This window comes from Serinus canaria, chromosome 1, assembly GCF_022539315.1.
Source record: "Serinus canaria isolate serCan28SL12 chromosome 1, serCan2020, whole genome shotgun sequence".
In the NCBI taxonomy this organism is placed as follows: Eukaryota; Metazoa; Chordata; class Aves; order Passeriformes; family Fringillidae; genus Serinus; species Serinus canaria.
Genome location: NC_066313.1, coordinates 9192196 through 9219467, shown reverse-complemented (window position 1 = coordinate 9219467; position 27272 = coordinate 9192196). Strand labels below are relative to the sequence as shown.

Below are 27272 nucleotides of genomic sequence, written 5' to 3'. Positions count from 1 at the left end.
CTCCTGCTTGTTCCTCAGTTTCAGCTTTGTTTTATACAGGTGCACAGGGATATAAATATTGTGTAGACCCCAAATATTATTGGGTGTTTTTTTCTTCATATGACATGCACATTTAAAAGCTCACACAACTGTACATCCTATACGAGTGGAAACAAAATTACCTAAAAATAATTTCTATTAGATGACAATCTAAACAAGAGTATTAATCCAAGCAGTTCTCATAAAATATGTTTTACTGCAATTCCTTTAGATCCGTGAACTTTATTTAAAAAGGTTGTTATCCAGTGAGCCTCTGTTTCTCATTTTCCTTATTTCTTGTCACTTTGACAAATGCAGAAAGTTGGAGAAATCAAGTTTTAAATTTGGAGGAGAGGAGGAGAAAGGAAACAGCATCTAATATACTGTTTACCAAGATACTTGGAAACAAAGCCAGGCAGTACCCACATCTTTGCATAATCACATATGATATGCACAGCACTTCAGATTATTCACTTTTAAGCAATGAGTGGAAGTCATTTGACAGCCTGTTAGATACCACGTGAATGAAAGAAACAGTGCCTCTAAAATTAATTACCCCCAATGTTTTACCATGTCTTGTTTTTCAAAGCAGACCTTTATTTAGTACTTTCCATACTTGCATTTTGATTTTCTTTTCAATAATTGGTTTGATTACACCCTTTCAAAATTCAGCTATTAACCATTTTGATGTGACATCTGACTGCAGTGATTTTCTGATATTGGTATTAGTCTGCTGTGCAGTGAAGGGTAATTAATCACCCTACTATTCTTCCAGCAGAGCTTCCAGAGGGGCCAGTTTTGTCCCCTTTGCTGAATGTACACTGTGAAATTACCCTAGGAGTTAATAAAGTAACAAGGATTCTATAAGGTATCAGAAGTGTTTTCCCAGTGGCTTTATGTCATTGCTTATTTTTTTTAATGAACACAGAATTTCTGTTGGCTGTAGTAATTTTGTCTGATTGGAATAGTGTGTAATAGAAAGTCTAATCCTGAGTTAGTGTAGTTTGGACTAATACTTGGAAAATCTTGCAAATACTCTGTGAGCTGTAATTTACTGATGGGACCACCTGTCTTACAAAGGTAAATAATATTTCCAAATGAAGGTCTATTTTAAATTAAGCTGGTCACAAACTCTTCCATTCCTCACTGAAATTCAAACCCTCATCCAGTCAGAGGCCTTTAAGGCTGCAGGTGTCCAGGACATTGGTATAATTTAATAGTCTGCCTTATCTTTGCCTGACAATAAATAATGGGATATTGCCACTGAGAACCAGAGTAGTCTGTTGGCCTTGATTCAAAATATTTTTTCAGTGTTTCAGAAAAGATCATCAAATGTTGTCAATTAGCATCTCACCAGTTATGTGGGGTTACATTTATTGCCCTGAAATGTAATGCTGTAAATTGATAGATAAGGGAGAGGCTGGTTTTTGTCAAACACTCATTAATGCAGAGATAAAACAGTTGTCTCCCTCTGATTATGTCCTTGGCATCCCCCATGGATGGAAGACTGGAAACTCTTTTTCCTCCCAGTGACACTGGCATATATGCATTTAAGTGTGGGTGCTGGTTCCTAAACTGTACTTCTAATGGAAAAGGTGCAGCTGGATGCTTTTTTCCATCCCTTCAGCTGTAATAGAGCTGCCACCTCTTTGTGTTTGTCCTGGGAAATGACACATTTGTGTGGTGACATTATATTACTGCATTACGACATGATGTTATTAACTCACTGCTGCAATGTCATTATGTACTGAAGCAGAAGCATGCCAAGAAAACAATTTGATCACATGGCTCAGACTTGCAGTGCAAAGTCATATGAAGGGGCTTGTGGTGAATTCAGGCCTTTTGCCCAGGTGGCTGCTTTGCCCTGCAAGGTACAGAGAAATCAGTAATGTGCTGTCAATCAGTAATGTGCAGTGAAATCCTAAATGAACTGTAGCCCCAATGTGCTTGAGCCTCTTCTTGTTATTTCTGTACTTTATTATGGGATGATGCCAAGAGACCTCCAACCTTGGACACTGAGAAATTGGAATTGTTGCTTTTAATTATTACTAATTGATTTTTCCCTGTCTTATATGTGTGTGCGTGTGTGTGTATGTTTGTTTGTTTTGTCTTTTCCCACCAAAACGCAGTCACCTTCCAAAGAGGAGATGGAGGACTAATGAGCAATGGAAGGTATGTTTCTTCATATAAAGGTCTTTACACTCTGTTTATTTTTAAAGTAAGGGATCTGAAAAATTCTATAGCTGATGCACTTGGGTCATTGCCCATCATTGGGAAGACTGATAGCTCTAGGAGGAGTTAAGTAGCTTACCACGAGGTTTAATGACCTATCTGTTGTGCACTTTGGAAGAAACAAGCCCAGATGTTTCATATCTCCCAGATGTCCCGGAAGAAATGAGTAGTAAATATCAAAAAGAATGTGTTCATTTGTTACTGGGATGTTTATTGCATTAATTAGACATTAGCAAATGAAGTTGCTGTTGTTTAAGACTCCTTATTGGCTCCCCCTAAATTGCTGTGAGTGAACAATTACACTTAATCGATCACAAAATAAATGATTCATGGATGATGAATAAGCTGTAGATTGATAGGACTGGATTCCACAACTTTGGCTACTCAATTGAAATTGATAAAAGCTGATAACGGGCCCATATATCCTCATCTATTTTCCCTTTGCCAATATGGAGATTGTAATTAGGCCCTGGTAATAACTTCCAATCTCCTGTTTAATCAATATTTTAGCAAAAAGAGATTAGGCCTAATGAGAGCGAGTAGATGTGGCAAGAATGCGGCTGGGCCGTCTTATTGCCGTTGCCATAGAAACGGATGTTTCTCTTAGGGATTGTTCCAGGCAGGGGTCTGTAATGCTCAGGGGTGGGAGATGTTGCTCCAACTTCACCAGTGCTTTAATAACCCAGGGAAACTGCGGAACGGCGGACGGCTTTTTGTTTTTGTGCGTCAGGAAAGGGTGTCTGCAGCAAGTGATTTGTTTCCCCTGCTGAACACGAATACAAACAATCCACCTGCATTGCTAAATTTTGGGTTATCCTGGGGTGAGAGAGACACGGTGCCTCGTGGTCCAAGTGTGCCTTCTCTTCCACCATGCTCCCTGTTTAACACTGCTCTCAGAGTGGGAATTACAGGGATATAAAAGCCATGCAGCAGTGGCACACAGAGATAGCTGTGGACTTCCCATTAATCCTCCTCAAGCCTGTTTGCCTCTAAACCATCCAAGAGTGCTCGAAGAAAGAGTTACCAGCCTGTAGATGACAGGCATGCATTTGGGATGCAAGGGAAGGAAGAAATAGTAGCCCAAAGTCCTGGAAATGGCTGATATGGAGCAATCAGTTTGAGTGATGGCTCCCTTGAGGTGGTAATTTATCATTCAGCCCTGGCGTAGGATCCCATGATGGTGCTGCCTAACTCCTGTTTTACACAGACAACGGAGTTCATTTGGATTCTGGCAGAGTCACGACGGATGCCTAGTCCCTCTTCTACTGACAAAGTTGATTTGTATATAACCTTAATTAACTGCTCAAGGTCTTTAAATCATCAAAGGCTATACAGTTGTAATTTGAAATAAATTAAAGTCTCCTAAACTGTTAGTTACCTATGGTGTTAGAAGCCCTCTTCCATCACTACTTATCTCACAGGTACTGTAATTTATATATATATATTTGTGTGTATATCTCTTTTTCTTATTCTTCTTCAGTCGACCAGGTCTGTTGAATGCCAGTGACCCCAGTTATCCTTGGCTTGCAGACTCTTGGCCTGCCACAAGTCTGCCAGTAAATAACAGCACTAGTGGACCCAATGATCTTGGGAATTTTGGTCGTGGAGGTAGGTTTCCTTTTATTAAGTCACCTGATATTATAAAATAGGCTTCCATTTGTTAACATCTATGATGAATGCTGTATAATACTTTTATCATTATAGTTCTTTCTATGTGTTTCTTTCTAGATTTGATTGAAAATTGACTTTAAAATGTTCCTTTCACTTTATCTCTTTTTACCTTTTAAAAATGCAGGTCTGGTTTGTAATTTGCCCCACAGTGGTGAGGGTCTGCTTAAGATGTCAAGAGAAATGGGTTTTGTCTCAACCTCATTCCCTCTTTTGTGGAGACAAGCAGTGTGCCATGCAGGGCAGTATAGCCAGGGATGGAGAATGTCCATAAGACCAGAGGAGAACACTGGAGATGCAGGAAAGATGTTCCTTAAGCAGAAGGACATGAGAACTTTGTTGCTGTCACCTTACCCATCCTTTTCCTTCTGAGGGCCTGCTCTCAGTCTCAATCATAATCTGTGAAGAAAATCTCAAAGATCTTAAGCAACTTTCTTTTCCATTGGAGGAAAGGATTTGTAAAAGGGAACATTTTGACTTGAGAGAGTACCTTTGGGGGAGTGAGACAAAGATGTGTTGTTACAATGAGGAAGGAGTCTTTAGAGGGGTTATTTCATTTCAAACATTTATCTCAAATGGGAATTTTAAGATGTAGGATTGGGATTTTTAAAAGTCATAGTAATATTCACATCTCTCTGTTACTTCCTTGGTTTCTGTGATAACTCAGCTGATTCTACATGCTGGTCAGAATCTGCTTCTGAAGACCATCCATCATACTGATTATACATTCCCATGAAAAGCTTCTTGCCTGTGGTTTGACTACTGTGACTCAAAATTACAACAAAACACACTGGATTTATATTCTGTATAAAAATGTTATAAAGTTCTTGTCAAAAATATTTAAGAGCAAGCAAAACTTTTGATAATATTTACAAGGCAACTGAATTCCTGCCAGCTTCTTTGTTGTGAATATCTTGAAAATAAAACCCTTCAGTACTTTTCCATCTTTTCTTAAGCCCACATAATACAGAAAAATTACCATTTTCTTTTAGCATTTGGCTCTATACAGCTGAAATTGGAAGCTTTTTTTTTTCAATTTTTGGCCTCAATGTGCATGAGGCATAGGTCCAAATTCATGCAAGAGATAGAACAGTTACGTTTTAAAATTCGGCAGCTTAATTCCTCCCATGATCTTTGCAATTCAGCTGAAACTTTTATTCTGGGTGGTTTGTGATCACTTATTCCTATCTGTTTCAGAAGCTGAGATTAGATGTTTCTGCATTAAAGATGGACTGGAAGTGTTTTAACATGTAGAGATGGAATATTAACTATATAGATAGAGCTTGGGCTTCTTTTACTGGTTAAAAGGTCTGTAATAACATAAAAGTTCTGTAAGAATTTTAAAAAGAGTAGTGTGACATCACTCACCCTGGAAACTCAGAAGCTGAGGCAGGCAGTGCTATAATTTCCCTTAAGAGTGAGATCCACTGTCCTAGATGGGCATTTGAGAGCAAGGCTGTGAGTGGGAAGCACAGGTGAGAGGCTTGCAGTCATGTAAGGCCACAGAATGGTATTGCATCTCCAAGGCAGCAAGGAAGAGCTTCCCTGCCCAAGTATTTCAGCACCATCTCATTTATCTCAAGAGTTACAAACAAAAGTTGGATTTTGGAGAATTTTGGAGAAAGTTTCCAGTGGGAAGTGCGTCTTCATTTTTGGTCTGAAATGTGCAGCGTGGTGGTTTTGCTATGACAGCTTGCTGGGAAAATCACACTTGACTTTTACTCAGTGACTATGGCACTTTATAAAAGCTCTACTTAATAGCTCTTTGAGTGCTTAAATATAGCCATCTCACTGAGGTCAAAAAAATAATCCGTGCTTGTACTGAAAATTCCCAGAATGTCTGGAGAACCTCAGCTTATCAGTAAGAATGACTGAAAGTCCTTGGCTGGTGGGCAGCTATGCAACTTCCCTTTCAAGTGTGTACACATGAATAGTTCTCCATTTTAAAATGAGTGTATAGAGATGCTACCTCTTCAGTTGCCAGAAATATGCACTAAAAGACATGTATGTCTGAGCACTTCAGTGATGAGCATTTTGCTAGTTTTTACTTCCTTGAGTCTTCAAATCCAGCACAGACAGGTTGAGCTGGATTAACTTCACTTTATATATCAACAACAGAATTTTTTTACTAAACTTCAAGCCTTTATACTTTGACGGAACTGATTGTAGAAAGGAGAAATTTTCATATTGTGGATAAAATGCAAGAAAGATAGGACTGCACTTGTCTCTCACATCTCATTCTGTATTTGCACATAGATGATTTTTGTTTGTGTACTGCCCCTGGAAAGCACATTGCATATGTGCAGATAGTAACGAGATTTTGAAATACGGGCTATAGTTTGCATTAATTGTAATGTTTTTGGCACTTGCAATTTATCTGCAGATATAAGTTAGTACAATTAAGATCTTTTAAATACTTAATTGTGCCCATCTCCCTACTGTATGCAAAACCAGATCATGCTGATAGACCCAAATTTAATCTCTCTTTCTGCAGTGTCTCTGCTGATCATTTGCTATTGCCATATTTATTGTTAATATTATGTTGCTGCCCTGAGACTGAAGATGTTGTTAGGGTCCATCTTAAAATGTTCACTGTAGCACACCTGAATGCAAAAGAAAATAGTTTTGTGATCTAAATGTTCATCCCAGGAAAAAAAGAAACATACTAAACCTTAAAAAAAACAGCTAAAGCAAACAAAAAATACCAAATCAGTGTGAGGAGACCATGGTGTCACATCTCATTGCTGGATAAGTCTTTGAGACAGTGAGAGAACAAATGTATTCCCTGAGGTTGCACAAACCCCACATCTGAGTTTGGAACTGAGCTTAAACCCTTGACTAGGTGCAAGGATCATCTTTTCTTTCTGGGGCTTAAGGTACATAAAAATGGATGCTATCCCTGGAATAGGATCTGAACATCGTCACTACAGGAGTATGCATTATCTCAAGAATGATCTATCAGTTGTAACCTGTATCTGCCATCTGGCTGTAGAAAGAAAATGGCATATAAATGAAGGATTTTTTAAAAGAAGTACATTCTGGAATTGATTCAACTTTTCAGAGTCTAAATAAATTGTAAAAATAGTACCACTTGAGATATTGACCTCTGAGAGAGCAGGAAGAAGAGTTATCTGCTAAGCTGTGGTTCTCCTTGGGACATCACGTCAGTCATCATTAGATTCTTCACACTTCACTAGTCTCAGTTCCTAGATCTAGTATTCCACCAGCAAAGGTCACTTCAGTGTTTAGTAAGGAGAGAGACTGCCAATCTCACTGATTAAAGATACAAATTGCAGTGTGGGATAGGATTCAAAATATTGAGAAAAGACAGCAGATATTTAGTTAAATATGCTGTAATGGTTTTCAAGTAAATGTACTGGAGATTTTGTACAAGTTGTTCTCCATTATCAACATTGTTTTGCCATTTTGAGGGATTGATCATCTAAATCCCTTCAGATTATCAAATTTTCTTTCATGTATCAAAAATAACTATTTTTGTCGTGTTTTTCTTTTGTTGAAAAGAAGGAACGTACTGGCTAATGTCGAAAGAAAAATTAGATAAGCTGATGCAAAAAGTTTCAAGGAAATCAAGGTGATACCCTTAAAAAATTACTTTGAGAGTTCTTCTACATATTTTCTGGGCAAGTTCCCTCTGTGATTTGTAAATTCTCTCCTTTCATCATTTCCCTGTAGCCCAGACAGTTTCATTGGTTCCGACATAGAGTGAACAATTGAAAACATTCTTCAGTAGAGAAATATTCCAAACTTCACTTTCACAGTTGAAGGTATAAGGAAGAAAAAAAAAAAAAAAAAAAAAGATGGTTTTAGGCAGCGAGACGTGAAGGACAAGTGGTAGGCCTGTCACAGCTGCTGATAGCTTGGCGATGGTTGTACATCATCTTCCCTTCGTTGGCTCATGGGCCTGTCTCAGCTGAAATGCAAACGTGCAAAATGACACGTTTATTTCTCGGCTTAAACCTTGGTGCTTTCAGGCTTCCTGTGCATCGCTGATTTGTTTCGTTCCACAGATGTTCTGCCACCAGTGCCAGGGCAAGGAGATAAAACTGCTACCATGCTTTCTGATGGGGCCATTTACAGCAGCATCGACTTCACCACCAAAACCAGCTACAACAGCTCCAGCCAAATAACGCAGGCTACGCCATATGCCACCACCCAGATCCTGCATTCCAACAGCATCCACGAGCTGGCTGTCGATTTACCAGATCCACAGTGGAAAAGCTCAATTCAGCAAAAAAATGACCTCATGGGATTTGGTTACTCTCTCCCAGACCAAGGCAAAGGCAACAATGGTAATTACAGCTCTTATTTTCTAGAGCCCTTGGCTTTGTGTACTGTATCATCTGTGCATGAATTAGAAAGTTCTTTTTAGCTCTGTGAGACACTGTTCATGTTGACCTGAACTAATGCCTGCACACCCTGCATGTGTGCTGAACCCCACCTGATCACAAAATGCATTGCACTGTGTTTTTAATGCTCTTTGTCCTGTGCCAGTCACCAAGCCATCTGTCTTCCACTAGGCTAGGGTAGGTGTACCTTTAAAAATAACCAAGTTAAAACCTGCCCCCCCACCCCATCTGCCCCAACTTGCTAACTGCATGTGTCGCATGTGCTTGTGCTGTTGACTAATCCCACGATGCCACTGTGACCTCTGCCGTTTAACCCTTAGCCTTGCTTTACATCCCTGACTACCGGGTGGCTGAGGGACTGGCTAATAGATTGCCACACAACCAGTCACAGGATTTCAGCACCACCAGCTCCCACAACAGCTCCGAAAGGAGTGGCAGCCTCTCAGGTTGGTTCCGTCGCCGTGCGTAGGGGAGCGAGGGACAGAGGGGTGTTGGCCAGCGGCTCGCCAGGGAGGCAGAAGACCTCCCAGGCACCAGTTGAGGATAGCCATGAGAGTTCCTGCCCATCAGCAAACAATGCCACGTGGGACTCTGCTGAAACAAAAAAGCCTTTTGCAGGACCTCTTGGAGATAACTGGAGAGTCCTTCCACGTGTGCGCTTGTCAGCACAGCTGCCAGTCTCGCCTTTATCACATCCTTTCCCTGACACAATCTATGGAGAAAATGTATTTCTGCATCCATCCTCAGTTTATAGGTCTCCCCACACTGAACTTAATGAGGAGATTCTTATTTTTGTTGAGTTCTTAACAGATACCCCACTCCCACGAGCTGTTCCTCAGTGAAGCAGGTTGGGAATAGTTGTAGAGCCTTGAAAGACGACTGGGGTTTCAACAAATTGTGTTCAGTTTGCATACAGACAGGATGTAAATTTTATGTGTGTGCTGCATGTTCTATTGGAAACATGATGCATTTTCATCAGATGAAAATGATCATAGTACATGTGGTTGTGTGTTAAATCTGAGCACACCTTGTTTCTTGATTATTTTAATTTTGCTTACTTGTTGCTTATGTTATGTATACTTGTATTATTTTTTTTCTGTCAAGACAAAAACTGAAAAGGCAACAATTAAGGTGAAAATCTGTGATTTCAGCTAGCTGAAATCTGAGAACACTGAAATGACTTTTTGATATTCAGAATATACCCACAGCTTTTTGAATTTTCACTTTAAGCTGGACCAGTCCTCCCAGTAATAGACCAAACTTAGAAATAGCTTCTTTATGTCAATTTAAATGACTATTCAAACTGAATCTTGAGATAAGAAGCCTGTTATCATTGGCCCATGACTCAAATAGCCAAATGTGTTTGCAAGTCTTGTGCTCTCAAGGGAGGGCATTAGCTGATTTGACTGAGACCAAAAAATAGGCTTATGGCATTGTCAGAGAGCTGAAATACTTCAAGAAAACTTCTTGTTCCTTGCATGTGAGCTATATTGACAAGTAGCTTAGGAAATCAGCTTGCTCCCCAGGCTGCATGAAAATGCAGAAATTGATGTGCTGAGGTACATATATGTCAGGTATCAGAGGGCAGTATCACACTAGATATGTTGACAGCTAAGTCTGCCTAAGAATTTTCTCAGAAAATAGGAAGTGTCACTGGAAAATGCCCTTTTTGATCAAAGGCTTGACTTCGATCAAATATTCCAAATGCAACATATTCTGTTTCTCAGCCAGAAGTGAATTTTCTGATGACACTAGGAAACTTTGGGTTATAGTCAGTCATTCTTGGCCAGGGCATTCTTGTTGTGACCAAGGCAGCTCAAAACTAGATGCCCCAGTGCTCAGATGACTGCCAGATTATTAGACTGCACAGTCATTATTTTGCTCTCCCTTGCCCACTAATTATGCCTTTGATACAGGATAATCATGTCTGTAATACACAAGAAACTGGGGGAGACCTTCAGATAGTCTGATAATTAGAGCATGGCTGGAGTCAGAGACCAGCTTTGATTATGTAGTCCCCATCAGGGTGAGCAGGGCTTTGTTCTCTCATTTCCTTGGTTAGTACTTTAGGTACTATTTATTATTCTGACTAAGTTTCTGTCTCTCTTACATGAATAGCATGAGAATCCCTATCCCACAGTGGAATGGAAAACAGCTAAAACCTCAACCACTTTATGAGGCAAGGAAATTTTGTAGCTATAGTTTGCACAGATTATATCTGTACTAGGATCAGCAGCCCAGCTGGCAAATTCTTTCTCTGGTACCTGATTCACCTAGAGATTTAAACAATATAATTGAATTTCAGTGTGAGGAGACATTGAAGCATCAGGCATTGCTGCTATGGGGAAACAAGGATTTGGTGCATCAGTTTTCAAACACAAATCAGGCTTTATGTGTTCGGTGTCTATCCCACCAGTCTGACAGTGGAATAACTCTGTCCATGGGGACAGAAGAGAAATATTCTGCCCAACTGCACAGTGTAGGCTGCTTTCCCCTACCAGTAATGACCTTGGAGTTCTCTTCTTTCATTTCTTCATCTAAAGAAGTCCCTTGTCTCTCTGCTTCACTCCTTCTAATATCTCCATTATCTCTAATTTCTCTCTTTGAAACTCCCAAAATCCAAGTGACTCCCATATTAGCACTCCACATGTCAACCTACATTTTACGTCTCCTAAGATCATCAAGATGCTACGCTTCCAAAATCTTCCTCTCCACCTCAACTAATCCCTAAGCTGAAGTTGTTCTTTGCATTTCCCTTCTCTGTATATTCTTAGTTTAAATCCTCCTGCAACATAAAAACACGTGCACGTGCCTTTCTCCTAAAGCAGCCCCTCCTGCCTTAGTTCTTGTTGGTTCCTACTCCTGCTGACTTGTAAAAACTTTCTCCATGTCCCACAAATTCAAATTAACCTACTTCCTTTGCACTGTTCAGTGACCTTATTTCTAACTCCACTTTTTTTGCCTTAACTGTGCTTTGAAACTTCACTTTCCCTCCAGAAAGTTCATGTATTTTTTCTTCTATCTCCACTGTCACTGGGGTTTCTTTTCACCAGTCAAAATGTTCTTTCCCTTTTCAAGAAAGCTTTCCTTTCTGCCAGGCTACAAACGGAAGGAAGAGCCTGTTTTCCATCCTAATAGAAGTAACATCAGCTCAGTTCACACACAGTGAATCACAGGATCTTGGCTGGACTTAGTATAAATACTCCAAAACAAGGAAGGATGAGCTTTGGTCTGGAATTGAGGAGTGGAAAGCAAAGTCTCACTTCCAATGTGCTGCCAGCCAGGTCGATTAGAAATATTGCTGGGCTTGTTGCCTGCCTCTATCAGGCACAACAGGAGGTGAAAAGAGAAGTCTTGGCTCCTTCTGAGTCACAGAATCACCTTTTTCTTTCCTCTCTATTTGTTCCTTTTTTCATCCAGCTGATGCTTGGAGGTAACAGAAGAAAGCCTGTGAGCTACCATCTCAAAGACAGAAAGTCCCATGATATGGGCTTGTCTCTATTGCTAGAATTGCACCTCCTTCTGTGTTTCTCTGTGCCTAAAGTCAAAGCCATGGCACAGAAGGCAGTGCCTGCCAGTGCACATTGTGCCCTGACCAGTCAGTTGTGGTTTTTTTGATTCATTGATTCATTTTTATGTGAGGGTTTTTTTGGCTGATCCTTATAAATCATCAAGAGACGTCAGTGGGTAAGATGGATTAGACTGTGCTTTCTGCAACAGGCCAGGCATGAGTGAGAGCAGCTGGGAACCCCACTGAAAAGGCATCTGACAAACCATTCCTCCACCCAACAAAGAGTTTGAAAGCCACAACAAAGCTCCAAAAAATAGATGAGTCCCCAAGCAGTCAAGGGATTCGAAATGTTGAGCCATTCTTCCTCTTAATGAATTCCTGACAAGAAAAAGAAGTCAGGGAAAAATAAAAGAAGCAAACCAAGTGGGATGAGAGCTTTCTCTGTAAGATCACTCTCCCACAAATGGAAGTGTCTCAGCTGGAGAAGTGGATCCAAGGACAATAAGAGAAGAGCAGAGGGTTTAACCAAAATGCATTGCTCACTGCATTTCTGCCTTATCCATTAGAGCTGTATATCAGAAATAGAACTCTTCTCCATAGTGGCCCAAGACATTTGAATCCTGTGAAACAGTCAGTCCTAAAACATTGCACATTACTCCCCTCTCTTTAAAAAAACCCAGAAATTAGGAAATTGCTATCTACAAAACCCTGTTTCTTTTGTTTTGACAATTTACTCTTGTCTTGAAAGTTCTTGACTCCAATGACAATTTTTTTGGATGGTGTCCTTGACGTCCATGCTTTCCACAGAAAGTGATTATGCAAAACTGTGTTATAATCACAGTGGATTCTGACATTTGCTATGTTTTATTATCATTTTATCTAAGAATGAAAATAAGAAGTTGTAAAGTGCACAGGAAAATAAAGCAGGAAATATATTTCTTATACAGGAAAACCTGTCTTTCCATGTTTCTGCACTACTGTGGTGCAAATGTATAGAGGTTTAAAAAGAAGTGTGTTTCAGTAAATATTCAGAATGTTCCCCATTCCATTCTTTATTACTTATAACCTTGTGACAGCATCAGCACGTTGATGCTGATTCTGCTGAGATATAAATACATCTTCTTTTTTGGGGCATGTGCTCTGGAATCAAAATTCTGTCAAACAAATGTAAATAGCTGGCCTTTTTTTCCACATTATAGCTCTAACATTTTATTTTTCTTTTCTGGATTTGCAGGTGGCAAAGGAGGGAAAAAGAAGAAAAACAAAAATACTGCCAAGCCCCAGAAAAACAATGGTTCAACCTGGGCCAGTGTTCCCCTCCCACCCCCTCCTGTGCAGCCACTTCCAGGCACAGAGCTGGAACACTATGGGGTGGATCAGCAAGAAGCAGGGTAATTTTTTTTTTCTTTTTCTTTTGAAGAAAAATCTGTGATTTGCAGAAAAGAGTCCTTTTCTATTTTTTTTTTTAATTTTGCTAAGTGACAATATTATTCTGTTTTGTTAAAAAAAAAAAAAAAAGAAAGAGAACAACTTATCATGTAGACTTATTCAAGGCTGTGGAGGAGGAATGTTTGAATAGCTTCTCTGGATAGTGACTGAAGATGGAAACAAAAGTGACCTTGCTTCATCATCATGTAGGGCTTCAGTGCTTTCTCATGCTGAGAAGTGTCTCACTTCACAGGTAGCTTAATTGAATTCTGGGACTGCATGCAGCTGATGGGACTCAGAGTGAGTAAGGATGACATAATCTGGCTCTGTGTATTTTTTCACTGCTTTGATGTTTAAAAATATTAGAGCCAACAGAACAAAAAAAACCCCACCAAATTGGATTAATTTTTGAAGATCAACCAACGGATAATAATCTTCTCATCAGCTTTTAGAAGAAATTTCACAGTTGAGGAAGGCATGCTAATTATAGGCTTTTTTTGTTATTATTCAAACAACTTTCAAGTATCTGGAACCTTCCACATAATTTTGCATAGCTCAAACTTGTCTTCAAGGACACAAAATCACACGAGAAGTGCTAAATGAGAGGAAAGAGATATTTCCTACACAGACAACAATTATGAATTGCTTTTTATAAAGTGTAATTACGTGATATGCCAGGTTATCAAACTCTGGAGGTAAATCAAAGTATATAAAACATAGTTTACTGTGGGTAGCTCTCTTGGAGTATTTGAGAATAATTTTTCTGTCAGGGACAAATTTCTGTCTGTTTCAATACATGGATTAGTCAATATTTCCTGAAGATGAAACATCTTAAAAGAGAAATTGTAATAGCTTTATTGAATAAAAAAAAATCAACTGTTATCTTAATTGTAAGGGGGAATTGATCATTACTACTTTCATAATTAAAGTTAGATAAATTCCATATTGTTTCAGTTTATATCAACTCCTTTGACTCTTAGAATGAGCAATAAATGACTGTGTTAGTCACTGAAGTTCTTCCTAAAATTAAGGCCCATTCAGGCTGTATAGTTAAAATTTCAAAGTAATGGAAAATTATTAACCTTACTGATTGTGTTGTTTAAATCTCAAAACAAAAAGTTCATTTAATCATTGTCTTCTGTATTCTGTTATAAGAGGCTAAAATAAATTTTAAATTGTTTCACCATATAATAATTTTGTCTTTATCAGTTTATATCCTTAAAACACATGTGCAACCATTTCACTAAAACAATTATGCAATAGAAGGCAAACCACTTGGATTTTCTTCAGAACAATGAAATAGCATTAAAGGTAAATGGATATACCTTATGGAGAAATCCATTGTGACACAGGGCTTGACTCCTCAGTTGCATAAAGCATCTGTAATTTAGCTGGAAGGAATCATGCTGGTCACCAAGACAACATTGGTTATTTAAGGAGAAAGTAATCACAGTCTCCAGGTTCACAACCATTCAGTCTTAGTTTTTTCCTCCAATTATGCTTTGAATTGCTCTTCTCTGGTTTTTGTAATATCTCATTAGCAGTGGTGGTAGCAAGCCCTTGTAAGATGCATTTTACCAAACACAGAAAAATTTGAAGGTTGGACTTAGAGTGTCAGTCTGGAGCTACAGTAATTTGCAACCACCTTTGATGAAGACTTAATCTGCAATGCCCATACTTTCTGAGGATGCTTCCATTACTAATAGTCCTTCTGTATTTAGAGGTTGGTCTTGTTTCTGTGCTTTTCAGCATGCTAGAAGGGAAAAAATCACAGACTGCATTCCTTATGTTGCCTTGGACATACTGGGTCAAAAAAAAGCCACATTTTTAAAACTCTTGTTCTTTTTGGTTTGTTTTGATTTATTGTATCTGTGACAAGTTTGAAGCTTATTAATTTTAAAGGAATAAAACAAGGAGGGTGGCATCTTAACAGAAACTTGTTTTTCTGTGTGTCTTCCTATAACAATTAAACTCAAATGTGAGTTTCATTGGAATTATTATCACAAAAAAACTCAAAAATATTGACACCTAGTTTTGCTTACTGGATATTAGTGCTAGTGGCCTTATAAGCACTAGTGGACTTCTAAGTTGCAAAAGATAATCCACAATAGCCAGTGATATAAAAAGAAAAACAAACAAACCCTTAACTTCACCTATCACAGAAAAAATACACTCAGTTTTCTGTACCATCTATTTCCTCGAGACTCTAGGGTTGACATTTGCCTCAATTTTTCCATAAACTGCAGAAGGAAAAGTGAATATCTTATTCCAGCTAGCCCTGTAATATAATGTGGTAGCTTTGGGGATCTCTTAGATTCCTGTTTAACCTCAGCAAAGAGCCTGTTTGTGCCAATCAAGTTTCTCTTTTCCTATAGTAGCTCCCAAACTGACACGCTCCGTTTTCAACACTTTTCAGAGAAGATCATTTTGCTTGATTTTATGTATACTGGACAGTAAAGAAATGCTAATTTCTTGCTCATTATCTTTTACTTTGATTTTTCACCAATAATATGCATGATCTTGAGCCAACCCAGTAAAGGCAGTCAGCATATTGTTATTTGGTTATTTCTATTTCCTGCTATTGATTACACTTCAAAATAGAATATTAGCTGCTGAATGTTAATATATTTGGTACTTATTGTCTGTCTTTAGGAAAAGTTTAACAAGTAGTGACTTTTACTTAAAAAAGTCTTTTCTGGTGAGTTCCAGGGAGGGAAGCTTCATTGTTTGAAACAATATGTGTAATGAAACACAGTTTTTACAGAAAGTTCACTGTCTATCACCTTTATTTTATATCTTAAAGGAACAAGTCTATTAATGTAATGGATCGGGGATTTTAATAGTAAAAGACTACTACAGAATAGAAGTGCTGATAGTACAATAAAACTTATTAGAAAAATAGAAGCTCATGTTTGTTAACCAGAACTTATTAGGGTCTAAATTATAATAAAATTACTATCAGAGGTTGCTAATGAAGTTAAGGCAGATTAGATTTCAGTAAGTGTACTTGGAAAAAGTGGTAGTTTCACCACATTGGATTTACTCAAAAACCAAAAAAGAACATGGATATGGCCAATAATCACTACAGTGATATAGATGTTTCTATAGCTGTATCACTGATGTGACATGTAGTTACCATGTAGCCTGTTACGTTTACTTTTTCTTTTTTCCTTTTTCTTTGTTTTTTTTTTTTTTTGGTTGGTTTTGGGGGGCTGTATTTGGGGATTTTTGTTTTGTTTTGTTTTTCTCTAAAATGAAGGTTAGGGCTTGTGACTTTTCAGACACCTTACATTAAGACAAAGGTTTTTGTACCTGAAATCTTGACTCTCAATGTCCTGAACTTCAGGCTTAGACTGCTTTCCATTTCAAACAAAATTTGGGTAAAGGTGCAGTACTTTTGCAGAATCTTTTCACTGAGAACCTCTTTACTAAGAAACCTTTTTGCTACCAAGCTGAACATTTGGGGATTTGAAGCAAGTAGGGTCAGAAGGCGAGGACATCCAAAGCTCGTTTATTCATCATTGCAAAGTCACCAGGGAGTGCCTTTTCCCCCTGTCCCTTTTAAAGAAGAAGGCATTATAGCAAAGCATGAGGTTGAGAGAGCAAAAGCAAGCAAGAGAACTGTTTCACTGCACAGTTTTCAATATGATTTAGGATGGTCCCTTCAGCCTTGGTTGCAAATGTCCTGAGTAAATATTGTTTGGAAAGACAAATTACAGCTGGTCATATCTTAATTGTTTGCTAAGGATGAATGTGTACCATGTAACATTTCCTTAAATCTCTGTGTTATGAAAATGGTAATGATCAATCACTCAACCTCTCCTAGAGGCCAGATGTTAAGAAACAGCCTTTATTTTCACTTCTGTGCTCATATGTGTTTTTATATCTATTTATGGGCATATCTACATATATAGAGATTTAAATTTATTCAAGTGTGAATTACCAGATATATCTTTCAATGGACATTTGGATTATTAAGTCAGGTTGTTTTAGCTGTCCTGAATCTGTATGTTTTAAAGGCAGACTACAGACTTCTGAATAAGGAAAAAGTAGTTTAGTTAATTTAAGAAATCTTTGGGTTTTGCTGAAAGTAAGCGTTCTGTTCACAATACAGGTTTTGCAACTTCTCCCTCTCAGTGTTCCCAGCTTTTTTATAACCTGGCTTCACACTTGAGAAAATTGACAGTAATTCATTTTTCTTTGGGAAATTGTTAAATCCTTCCTTCCAAATCAGAAGCTTTAAAGGAGTATTTTTAAGCTGGTTTGAGAAATTAACTGTATCGTGCAATGCAGTGCCTGCCTGCATTGCAGAAAAAAGGACCTTGTCAGCAGTCCTTGAAGGTGGAAGGAAGATAAAGTGACTTAGATGATGCTTGGGAAATGGCCTTTAGAGTGTGTGATGGTTTGACAGTGAAGGAGCTGTGAGAGCTTGTGGCTGTCTGGCTGTTTTTTGAGGGGGAAAAAAAACAACTGTGTATCCTGAGTTATTTTGGAATACACCAGAAGTTAAGAAATGTGTGCTGGTGCTCAAGGGACTGATGTCTGACTGGATGTTTTGAAGATGGAAAAAAATAGACAGTTGAGATTTGAGTGGTGTGATTGTCAGCAAAGCTGCATACAACTGAAGTTGTGTTCAGATTAGGGAATTACTCTGGGGAGATAATGCACAGGGAATGACCACAGTCACTAAGGCCTATCCACCTGGAATGATGCCAGAGTCTCTAAGGGACAGTATCCCAGGATCATACTGTCATACAACACTGAATTGAAAGATCCTCTGATGAGTGCAGAGACTGAAAAGAATTGTCTTGCTGGCAAAACTTGAGTGAGAAGTGGTAATAAAATATAAAGCTTTTGTTTCTAGCCCTGATCAGATATAGCACCACCCCTTACAGCTTTGGTATAAGGCAACAAAAACCTCATGCTCCTACCAGGACACCCTTTATGTCTGAAGAAAGAAGAATTTGTTGTTCAAGAATACTCCTAGGGGTCAATCTTTCCATTTGCTTTGGGCAGGTGTGTTGAAAGTGTTCAGAAATGTAGCACTGTCTAGGTAAGTCCCAGTACAGATTGTTTAGGAGGTGGGGGTGCTGGCAGAGCTGTCAACATGTGTGCTAATGTACCTTATCAGCTGGTTCTGTGACACAGCATATGCTTGGGGTCAGTGCTGCTATGACATGGATGTATTGCATATTATACGAGATGCCTGTGTGCAGGGTGGGAAGACCAGAATTTATGAGGGAAGTGTAGCTTTTTGTTTAAGCTCCAAACTGGAAACCAGTGGTAAATTTATAGACAGATAAAGGGGAGGATGGAAGTAAATGGATAATGCTCTTGGCCTCATGGTGTGACTCTTTGGGATGATGCTGTGCAGGGCCAAGAGTTGGACTTGGTCATCTTTGTGGGTCAATTTCAACTCAGCTTTTTCTGGGATTCTGTGAAATAAGTGCATAAATGCTGCTACATAAAGCTTGCTCTACCTTTTAAGAATGCTGCTATTTTCATGTCCAGGTCAATATTCATTCTCCTACGTTAACGATCCTGGAAGTGAGTTCATTTTTGTTGTTGGTTGTGGTGTAACATTATCTAATCACCATTAATGAATGTGATAATGGTTCAGCAATCTTTCTGTTGCATTTCTTGTTCAAGGTGCTCAGCTGTTGTGGGAAAAATAAAAGTGACTCAGTAAGGATAATCTAGGCAATTAAGACCCTATTTTTATTAAATGTTAGGACTCACACTGTGTGCAAGGTTTCCAACTGTAGCAGGAATCCTGTATACCCTCTACACCCTCTACACCCTCTACTGTGCAGCAGAGATGAGTTTCCATATACACTAAGTTTATTTGGTTTTTATTGTAGATATGACAGTGATGGTTGGTGTCCACCTTTGCCAGTTCAGACCTACCTGCATCAGGGCATGGAAGATGAGCTTGAAGAAGATGATGATCGTGTCCCCACACCTCCTGTCCGGGGAGTAGCTTCATCTCCTGCCATCTCCTTTGGGCAGCAGTCGACTGCAACTCTCACGCCTTCCCCACGAGAGGAGATGCAGCCAATGCTTCAAGCTCACCTTGATGAGTTAACAAGGGCTTACCAGTTTGATATAGCAAAGCAGACATGGTAAATGCTTGAAGGGGTCACCTGTGATCAGGGAAATTTAATAATAATATTAATATTAATAATAACAACAACAATACTACATTCCTTTTTGACATAAATAATGACCTTGTTCAACAGCGTTTCAATTGTGTTTCCAAAGAAGTAAAATGGAAAAAGAAATAGTAAAACTCTACCCACAGTTGGAAGGCCTTACACATCTCTATGAGCTTTTTAAATCATAATACTTGGTAATATGCTAAATTTTGTCTGAAAACATGTAAAAACAATATTCCTCCAAAATTTTGCACGTGTTTGGCTTAGTAGTTACTACCCACTTCCTGACAGCTTTTATACAGTTGTGAGTGCTCTCTTTTCAGGCTAGCAGAAAACAGGAATTTTTTAGGATTTTCAAAAATATTAAGATTCTAATTCCTGATTGAAAGTAATGATAGTTTCTTGGAATAGCAATGTGGCAGCTTTTCCACTGTGTCACATGAGAATGAATTTTTTGCATCTCTGTACTTTGAACTACGATGAGAATTTCTGATTCATAGGAAAACCTAGAAACAGCAGAAAGCAAGTTGTTAGTATTTATAGGATGGATCTAGTGTTTCAGAGTGCTTTATGCCTGTTTAAAGGAAGAGCAAGCAAATACCACAGTAACATTTCCCCTGCAAAACAAACAGAAGCAATCTCTTCAGGGACTGAGAAAGAACTCGTCAACTGCACCAGGCTGGGGACATGGTGAAGGTCAGTTGGTTCCTGGATGTTCCCTGAGCAGCAGTTGTCCTTTTACAACTCTTCTACCCAGACAAAGCCCGCGACTCTCAGCGGAGTGGAGCATAGCTAGTTACTGAATGGCACGCTGCCAGCAGAGGAGCAGCCTTTCTTCCCTGCTAAATAAAGCCACGAAGTTATTCAGCTTGAGCTCCCATAAATACATCAGGCAGGTAGGCAGGCGGTGCCAAACCAAAGCCAGCTGTTTTCCCTGGGCACCATGGAAGCCTCGGGGCTTGTCTGCAATCTGCACTTGATCAACAGGGTACCCCGGTCCCGCTGCAGCCCTGCGCTTCCAAGCACCGACCCCAGCCTGCCTGTGGGACTGATCCAAATCCCAGGCAGCAGCTAGACCTGGCCTCTTGAAGGCACTGGCTTCTGAGCCAGCACACAGATGCACACCCTGCCAGCACAGGCAGTGGCTGCTGCACTGTGCAGCTGTTACCCTTCCTACGCCCTCCAAACCTCCAAAGCAGTGCAGGCACGGATAATGGGGCAGGACCTCACCAAAGCCTCCTGCACCTGGCAGGAAAGGTCTTGCTCCCTTTTTGGGGAAATGAAAATTGATTGGGAAGTTTCATAATGTGCTTAGTATTATACAGATTTTGATGTTGCTCTTGTGTAAAGTCACAGTAATTGAGCCTCAATCTCCAAAAAAAAAACCCAAACAAAACAAGGACATAACCTTTTTTTTACACCTTTTGGGTATTGGGCTAAATGCTTTATATAAAAGGCATTTTATTTCATGGAATTTTTAAATATATTTTTGTTCTTTGGCTAGTCAACGTTAGTAGAATTTCTTCCATTGTTTTGACTGGGAAGGAATATTTTTTCAGTCTTCTTTTCACGAAGTTAACCTGTCCATTGTAGAGACAGGGGAAAACTAAACAGCAAAATGAGACCTGTCAGGGTTTCAGGGTACTGTGGGAGTAGCAACTGAGAAATTCAAACATCAGCCAGCTGAGAATTTAAGAAAGAGCCCATTAGAGATTACTGGAAAAGTACATAATCATTATGGCCTTGATCCAGCAAATCACTTAAGTATATGCTTAACCGTGAGTACATGAGAAATTGACTTCAATTGTTCTATCACAAGCTTAACATTAAACATATACTTAAGCATTTTGCTTGATTAGGAGCTAATCACACTGTTTATTGAGGGCTAGTTAGATGGTAGTGCCCTTTAGTGCCCCAGTGTTTTGAACACTGTGTAGAACACTAAAAACCTGGTGTCCAGGCAGAAAAGTGTTCAATAACTGTTAATCAGAAGGGGGTTGTATGTCACAAAGGAAGCACTTGTTCTGGAAATTAGATTCAGAATAAGCAATAAGTTAAAACCTACATTGAGGTGGAGAAAGTTACCAGTGCTACATAATATTTACCATGACATTCTCATATCTGATAGATTTACATGTAGAAAATTTTGAAAAAAGACTCATTGAATAAAGAGAATTCATTCATGCAGGCAATAATTCAGCACAAGGTTTCCACTGAAAATGTATTATAGCTGGGAGCCAAACAGGTGACAATTGTAATTTCTTCAGTTTTACTGATGTCCAAGCAAGAGACCAGCAGAATCCTGGATCCCATCCAGAGTGCTGCCGATTCAAATCAGGTCATGGCACCTCATGTAGAGCCACCCAAGGATTCCCATGTGCCTAAGTTAGCAATTTCAAGTGTGGCACATGCTCTTATGCCAAGGCCAGTCATGCCTGGGTGCCCTGGCACAGCTTGCTGTGTACCTGTTGTGCTGTGGGGAGTGCTTCTCTGAAAGCTGATGGTGTTCTTTTCTCTCAGAGACCAGGCACATCAAACTCTGAATTCCATGCTTGTCTATGGCCATTTAGCTATCCTGTGGGTGCTTTTTTGTCTTCTTTTTTCTTTTTTCTTTTTTTTTTTTTTTTTCTTTATGTAATTGCTGCATGGAGTAATTTCACACATGCATGCCCTAATACTGCTGCAATTAAATCAATTAAACTTCTTGGAATAAAGCAAAATGAAAAGGCCTCACTGATGCTGCATTCATTGGACTTGAAAATTTCTTCTGTCCTACTGGCCATTTCCTCCTCTTTAGGGTGACTTTTGCTTCAGGCACTGCATCTGTTTAAGCGGAAGGAGTGAGATTTAACTTTGGTTCAGTGTGTGATTTGCAAGGGGGAATATTGGGTGAGACACTTAGATGCTAGGCTGGGATTCAGAATTGTGCTTTTCCATGGGTTCCCTACCTGATTTATGCAGCCTCTGTGTCTATTGCTCTTCATCTGTGAGAAGACACTCCTCACCTTCCCCATCCTGGAGGATTTTATCTTGATTCTTTTTATTTTAGACTGGAAAGTTTGCAAGCACTCTGGTATTAGAAGCTGAAGGGAATAACTGAACTGAATTTTCTTGAGTTTGGCCTGACCAAGCATGTTTTGTAAATATACTTCAGGACTTGTTGAAAGGCTTGTGTTTTATTGACCATGGGCTGCAAAGTCTCATCCATTCTGATAACTTTTCCTGTTTGTTTGTGTAGGCACATCCAAAGCAATACACAACCTCCTCAGGCTCCAGTTCCTCCCCTAGGATACGTATCTGGAAACCTTATTTCAGATTTGGAAACAGATGTTCCAGATGACGATGATGATGAGGATGATATTGAAGAAGAAACTGTAGAAATCAGTAGGCCACTAAGAGGTCTAGAGCATACTCCAGGCTCCAGTATGGACAATCTAGACAGCTCTGTAACAGGTAACCAAACACAGTGACACCAACTTGGTACTACCAGTAAAATACATCACCATTTGGACGCTTTCTAAGTGAAAATTTATTCCACTTTATTTTTTGTAACATTTAAAATGTTAATACTAAACACTACAGTTAAAGAAGGGTTTGGAAATACTTTGCTTTGCTGAAAAATGATAAGGAAATTCATGAATTTTAAAAAGCTTTAAAGACTTGAAAGAAAATTCAGTTATATCCTGGCTTTCATGAAAGGTTCATTCTAGTAGAGAAGCAAGGCAGTTACATAAAAAGGAGGGGGAAGACCTCATCTTAGCAATATATATTTCATAAATCAGTAGCAGCATTAAAATGTTATCTTAAAACAGTTTTAGATATTTTGCTGGGCAAATGCTTTCTGAAATGAACACAAGGAAGTTAAGGACTTCAGAATAAGTGTAGCTAGATCGGCACAACATTTATTTCTAGAGTAAATACAACATTTTTGAAGGAAAATGTGTATTTTAAACATGCTTTGTATTGCTGAATTTAGCAATTCTTCCCTTTTACAGAATCTGTTTAATAACTCTGACCCTCCTTCACTCACTTCTTCCTGTCCTTTGCATGCCTTGGAAAGCTACATCATCATCAAAGGCAACCTAGAAAGGCCTGCTATAATAAATGAATGCATGGAATCTGAATGAATTAAAGTGCTGTTGGTAAAATTTAGGCAGTGAAAGACATTGTTTTTTGAATCCATGGACATCATGCACTATGTGTAAGCATCAGTGCATATATAATGTACTGTGTCCATAATGTGAAGGTGTGCTGGAGACCCAAATATCCCCAATGTCACAGTGTTAGTGGGTGCTGCTTCAGTTTTTGATCTCAGCAGACAAACACTTGTTGCTGGTTTGACCTTAAGGGAGACTTGTTCAGAACAACTTCCTACCATAGCACCACTGAGTTCCTTCTTTTTCTGGACCTCTTGAATTCCAAGGCTTTTCCTCTCGTACTTAAAGATTGCTGTTCTGAAAACACTGCAGGAATATGACAGTGATGGAACATCAATTCTGTAATTTTCTTCCTTTCCCTTCTTGAATGAAATAGTGTGTAGCTTAATCCCACCTTCCATGTTTTCCTTCACCCTAGAGCCAGACTGCTTGCCAATCTAATTAAGATTTGAAATTGTATCTCTGCTGCTGTGATTTGAAATCCAGATGCAACTGAAGGCCATAGAGTTAAAGTTTAAATCCCTGAATTGAGAAGGTTAACTTTTTAGTGCATGCATATGTTAACTCACTTTGCTTGAATTTCAGTGTAATCTCCTTCAGGCTATAATTCTGCATATTTTTGCATATCTCACTAATGGCTCAAAGCATTTCTGTTAGCAATTCACTAAGAGTTTCAGACTCCTAGAACAGCAATAAATAAGTTTTAAAAAAACAGGTTGGTATACATTTTTCTATTGGTAGATATTAATATGGCAATGCTTCTGTATCTGTAAATCAGAAAATTAATGTTTCCACATTTGCATCTTCACCTAATAGTTTGGATCACCCTCCCTAGAGCAAAGAAGGAATAGTTGTATTTCTGCTCCAATTTAAAACTTTAGTGCTTATTACAATTTATACTTTTATGAATAACCTTCAAAATCTTGTTTAATTTTTGGAGTGTTAAATTCTAATTACTCGATTGTTAAAGGCTTCTTGATATTTTGGAAGAAATTGGACAGAACTTCATAATGTAGACAGGGAGTATACTTAAGGTGATCTAAATATGCTTCCACTCATCACCACCACTGTCTTCATGTGGCCTCATCCAGCTGAAATTTAAGGTTTTTCTTTTGCTGTTTCTTTTACTTGTTTAATTACTAGCTGGATCATTCTTTGCCTCTGGTTCACTGCATGGCAAGGTGTGTGCTGGCACTGCAGGAAGGGAATTTGCAGCTGGAGGGGAAGAAAAATTACAGATTGCCCCTATAGCACTTAGCCAACATCTAGACTAACTTAATTGAGGAATGATAGCATTACAGGAGTACACCCAAAGTGTTAGCACAAAGGGTCTGTGAGATGGCAAAATCTCCAAATTACAAAAATACTTCTGTTTTTCTCAGTTACTACATGGGTAAAACCTTGATTTTAGAAGAGTTTGTATTTGGCTTGGTTTTTTGTTGGTTTTTTTTTTTTTTTCCCTAAGGGCGCAAAGAAATTTCCTATTATACTTGGGCAAATTTTGTTTTTCAAAAGATAATTTTAATTTTTCTTTATCTGTTTCTCTTAACTCTTCCAGGCTGTGTTTAATGGTGTTAAAGGAGTGTGTAGCAAATTGCTTCAGTCGTTCCCAAGCTGTTTCTCATTCTTCAGTTTGATTGCTTTTAAAATACTGTAGAACAACTAAATTGTTCTTTCATGTGCTGAGAATATATAAGCTACCTCTTTTCACAGAGCCTTTGGTGACTTCAGCCAGAATTTTTCTAGGAATTTTTAGATCACGTTTTCACTTCTCTAAACGTATTTGAAAATGGAGGCAGATTAGAACAGCTGACCCAGATGAAGTAATATTCCTGTTCATTCTGAAGCACCCTGGGAGTTCAGTGTTTGTGAGAAATCTAAATTGACATCCCTTGGTCCTGACTTCCTCCAAACAGAGTTGCTGTGGCAGGAGCAGGGCAAGGTTCCTCACCCTGTAGTGTTAGCAAAGCCTCAGCAATGCCTCAAAGATACCCATTCTTGGACTGAAATGGGGCTTTGTTCTTCATGGCTGAGCTGAGAACAAGGATTTCCTGCAGTGCCAAGTGTGGGATTCTCTGAGGGGAAGCACTGGCACTGCGTGAGCCAAAGCACAAATGACTGAATCCCTCTGACACCACAGTGCTGCTCCTTTAAACTGTTTAAAAGTCAAGTTGTCTTCCAGGCCCTTGAGTTTTAGTCACAGCTAACTGAAGATGCAGACAAGGATTTAATCTGCACTATTAAGCTTTTCTCTTTGCAGGTGGCAGAGACATAATGTTGACATGTATAATAAAGTGAAAAGAAAGGAGGAGTGCACAGGAACTGTATCTTAACATTCTCCAGATATCACAAAGAGAATTCAAGGAGGGAGGTTTAAATTTGCATGTTTGTGGGATGTAATATGAAATTAAAGCCAAGGTTTTGCTTCATTCCCAGTAAGGTTTTTTAGAATATTGAGTCACTGAATCTGCTTTGAAAAATAGAGAGAAAGAACCACAAAACACTGGTAAAATTTTTCCTCACTTGAATTTTAATTCATAATTATTTAGGGTTATTTTTTGCTTTCAGAGCAAAAATGAATTACTGGGGAGAGTTGTGGCATGAATGGCCACGAAGAGTCTGTTTCACTATTCTACTTTAATAGACTTAATTAATTGCATATGATGATTTTAGAAGAAATTAATTTGCTTCTCACTGAAATCACCAAGAGCAAGCCTAGGTTTCTTCAGGTCAAAGTGTTATTGTTTGGGGGTTTTCTTTGCCCTCTCCTTATCTCCTCCTCCTCCTGCAGCACCAGTGAAGCTGGTGGTGAGAGCTGTGTATCTTCAGTCCTGGTGCATTTTGACTGAGGGAAGAGTTTGACTCATTAGCTAGCATGGAAATTAGAGCAAGACCTCTTCTATCTAACTGATACAAACTGATATAAACAAAGAGTTATTCTTGTAAACAGTGCCTCAACAAATGGGTTACTTTTTTTCAATAGAATTATATAGATCTAAATCATAAACGTCTCTTCAGATTGTGTAGCTCAGCAAGGAAAAATATCCCTTATTTGACATATTTTGGTCTTCATTAAAAGACTCACTGATCAGTGTCTGTGTGGAAAAAGTTGATCATTTACTGTGTCTGAGCACAAATGGAATAATTCTTGAAAACTGCACAATATCATTTTCATGAGCCATATTTCACCATGGCTCAGCTCAATATTTGTATTGATTTGCTTAGGGATACCTATTGCAAAAGATTCTGTTTTATAAGCAGTTAGACAGATTGCATTTAATAGGAAGAATGTGCTTCATGGATTAAATATGTGCTCAGAAAATAGGAAACTGCTACTTTTTGTATCTCATAAAAATGGTAATGCAACAATTAGCAGGGTCATATTATAAAGCACAGACTTTACTCTGGCTTAATGGATCTAGGGATATGCATTCATCAGCAACGATAGATTTAGCATAAAATGACATGTAAATGAATTGATGACTGATCATAAATTAATTTTAGTGCTGAAGAAGTAATAGAGACACAGCAAGCTGCCACTTTATCATAGTATTTTACTGCTCAGCAACATTTGAGCAACTACTTAATGTTCTGTGCGCATTTCTTTTCTAACAGCTTGAATAAATTTGAGATTTTTTTGTGCCTTTCAGCAATATGGAAACAAAAAAAAATCTAAAAGGATGGAATGCAAACAGAAATAAATTTGGCTAAGTGACATAAATTCATTTTTCATTAG

The 27272-nt window shown here is 38.7% G+C and overlaps 1 protein-coding gene across 4 annotated transcripts in view; it reads left to right on the top strand.

Annotated features, from left to right (window-relative positions):
• ROBO2 (roundabout guidance receptor 2) overlaps positions 1-27272 on the top strand; it is a 434212-nt gene that overhangs the window by 379998 nt on the left and 26942 nt on the right. For all 4 annotated transcript variants that reach the window (XM_050975048.1, XM_050975035.1, XM_030234187.2 and 1 more), the window contains exons 19-24: positions 2148-2190; positions 3731-3858; positions 7947-8228; positions 13031-13187; positions 19086-19346; positions 22618-22832. In XM_050975048.1, the coding sequence (XP_050831005.1) occupies positions 2148-2190; positions 3731-3858; positions 7947-8228; positions 13031-13187; positions 19086-19346; positions 22618-22832 (1086 nt within the window). The remainder of the gene's footprint in view (positions 1-2147; positions 2191-3730; positions 3859-7946; positions 8229-13030; positions 13188-19085; positions 19347-22617; positions 22833-27272) is intronic.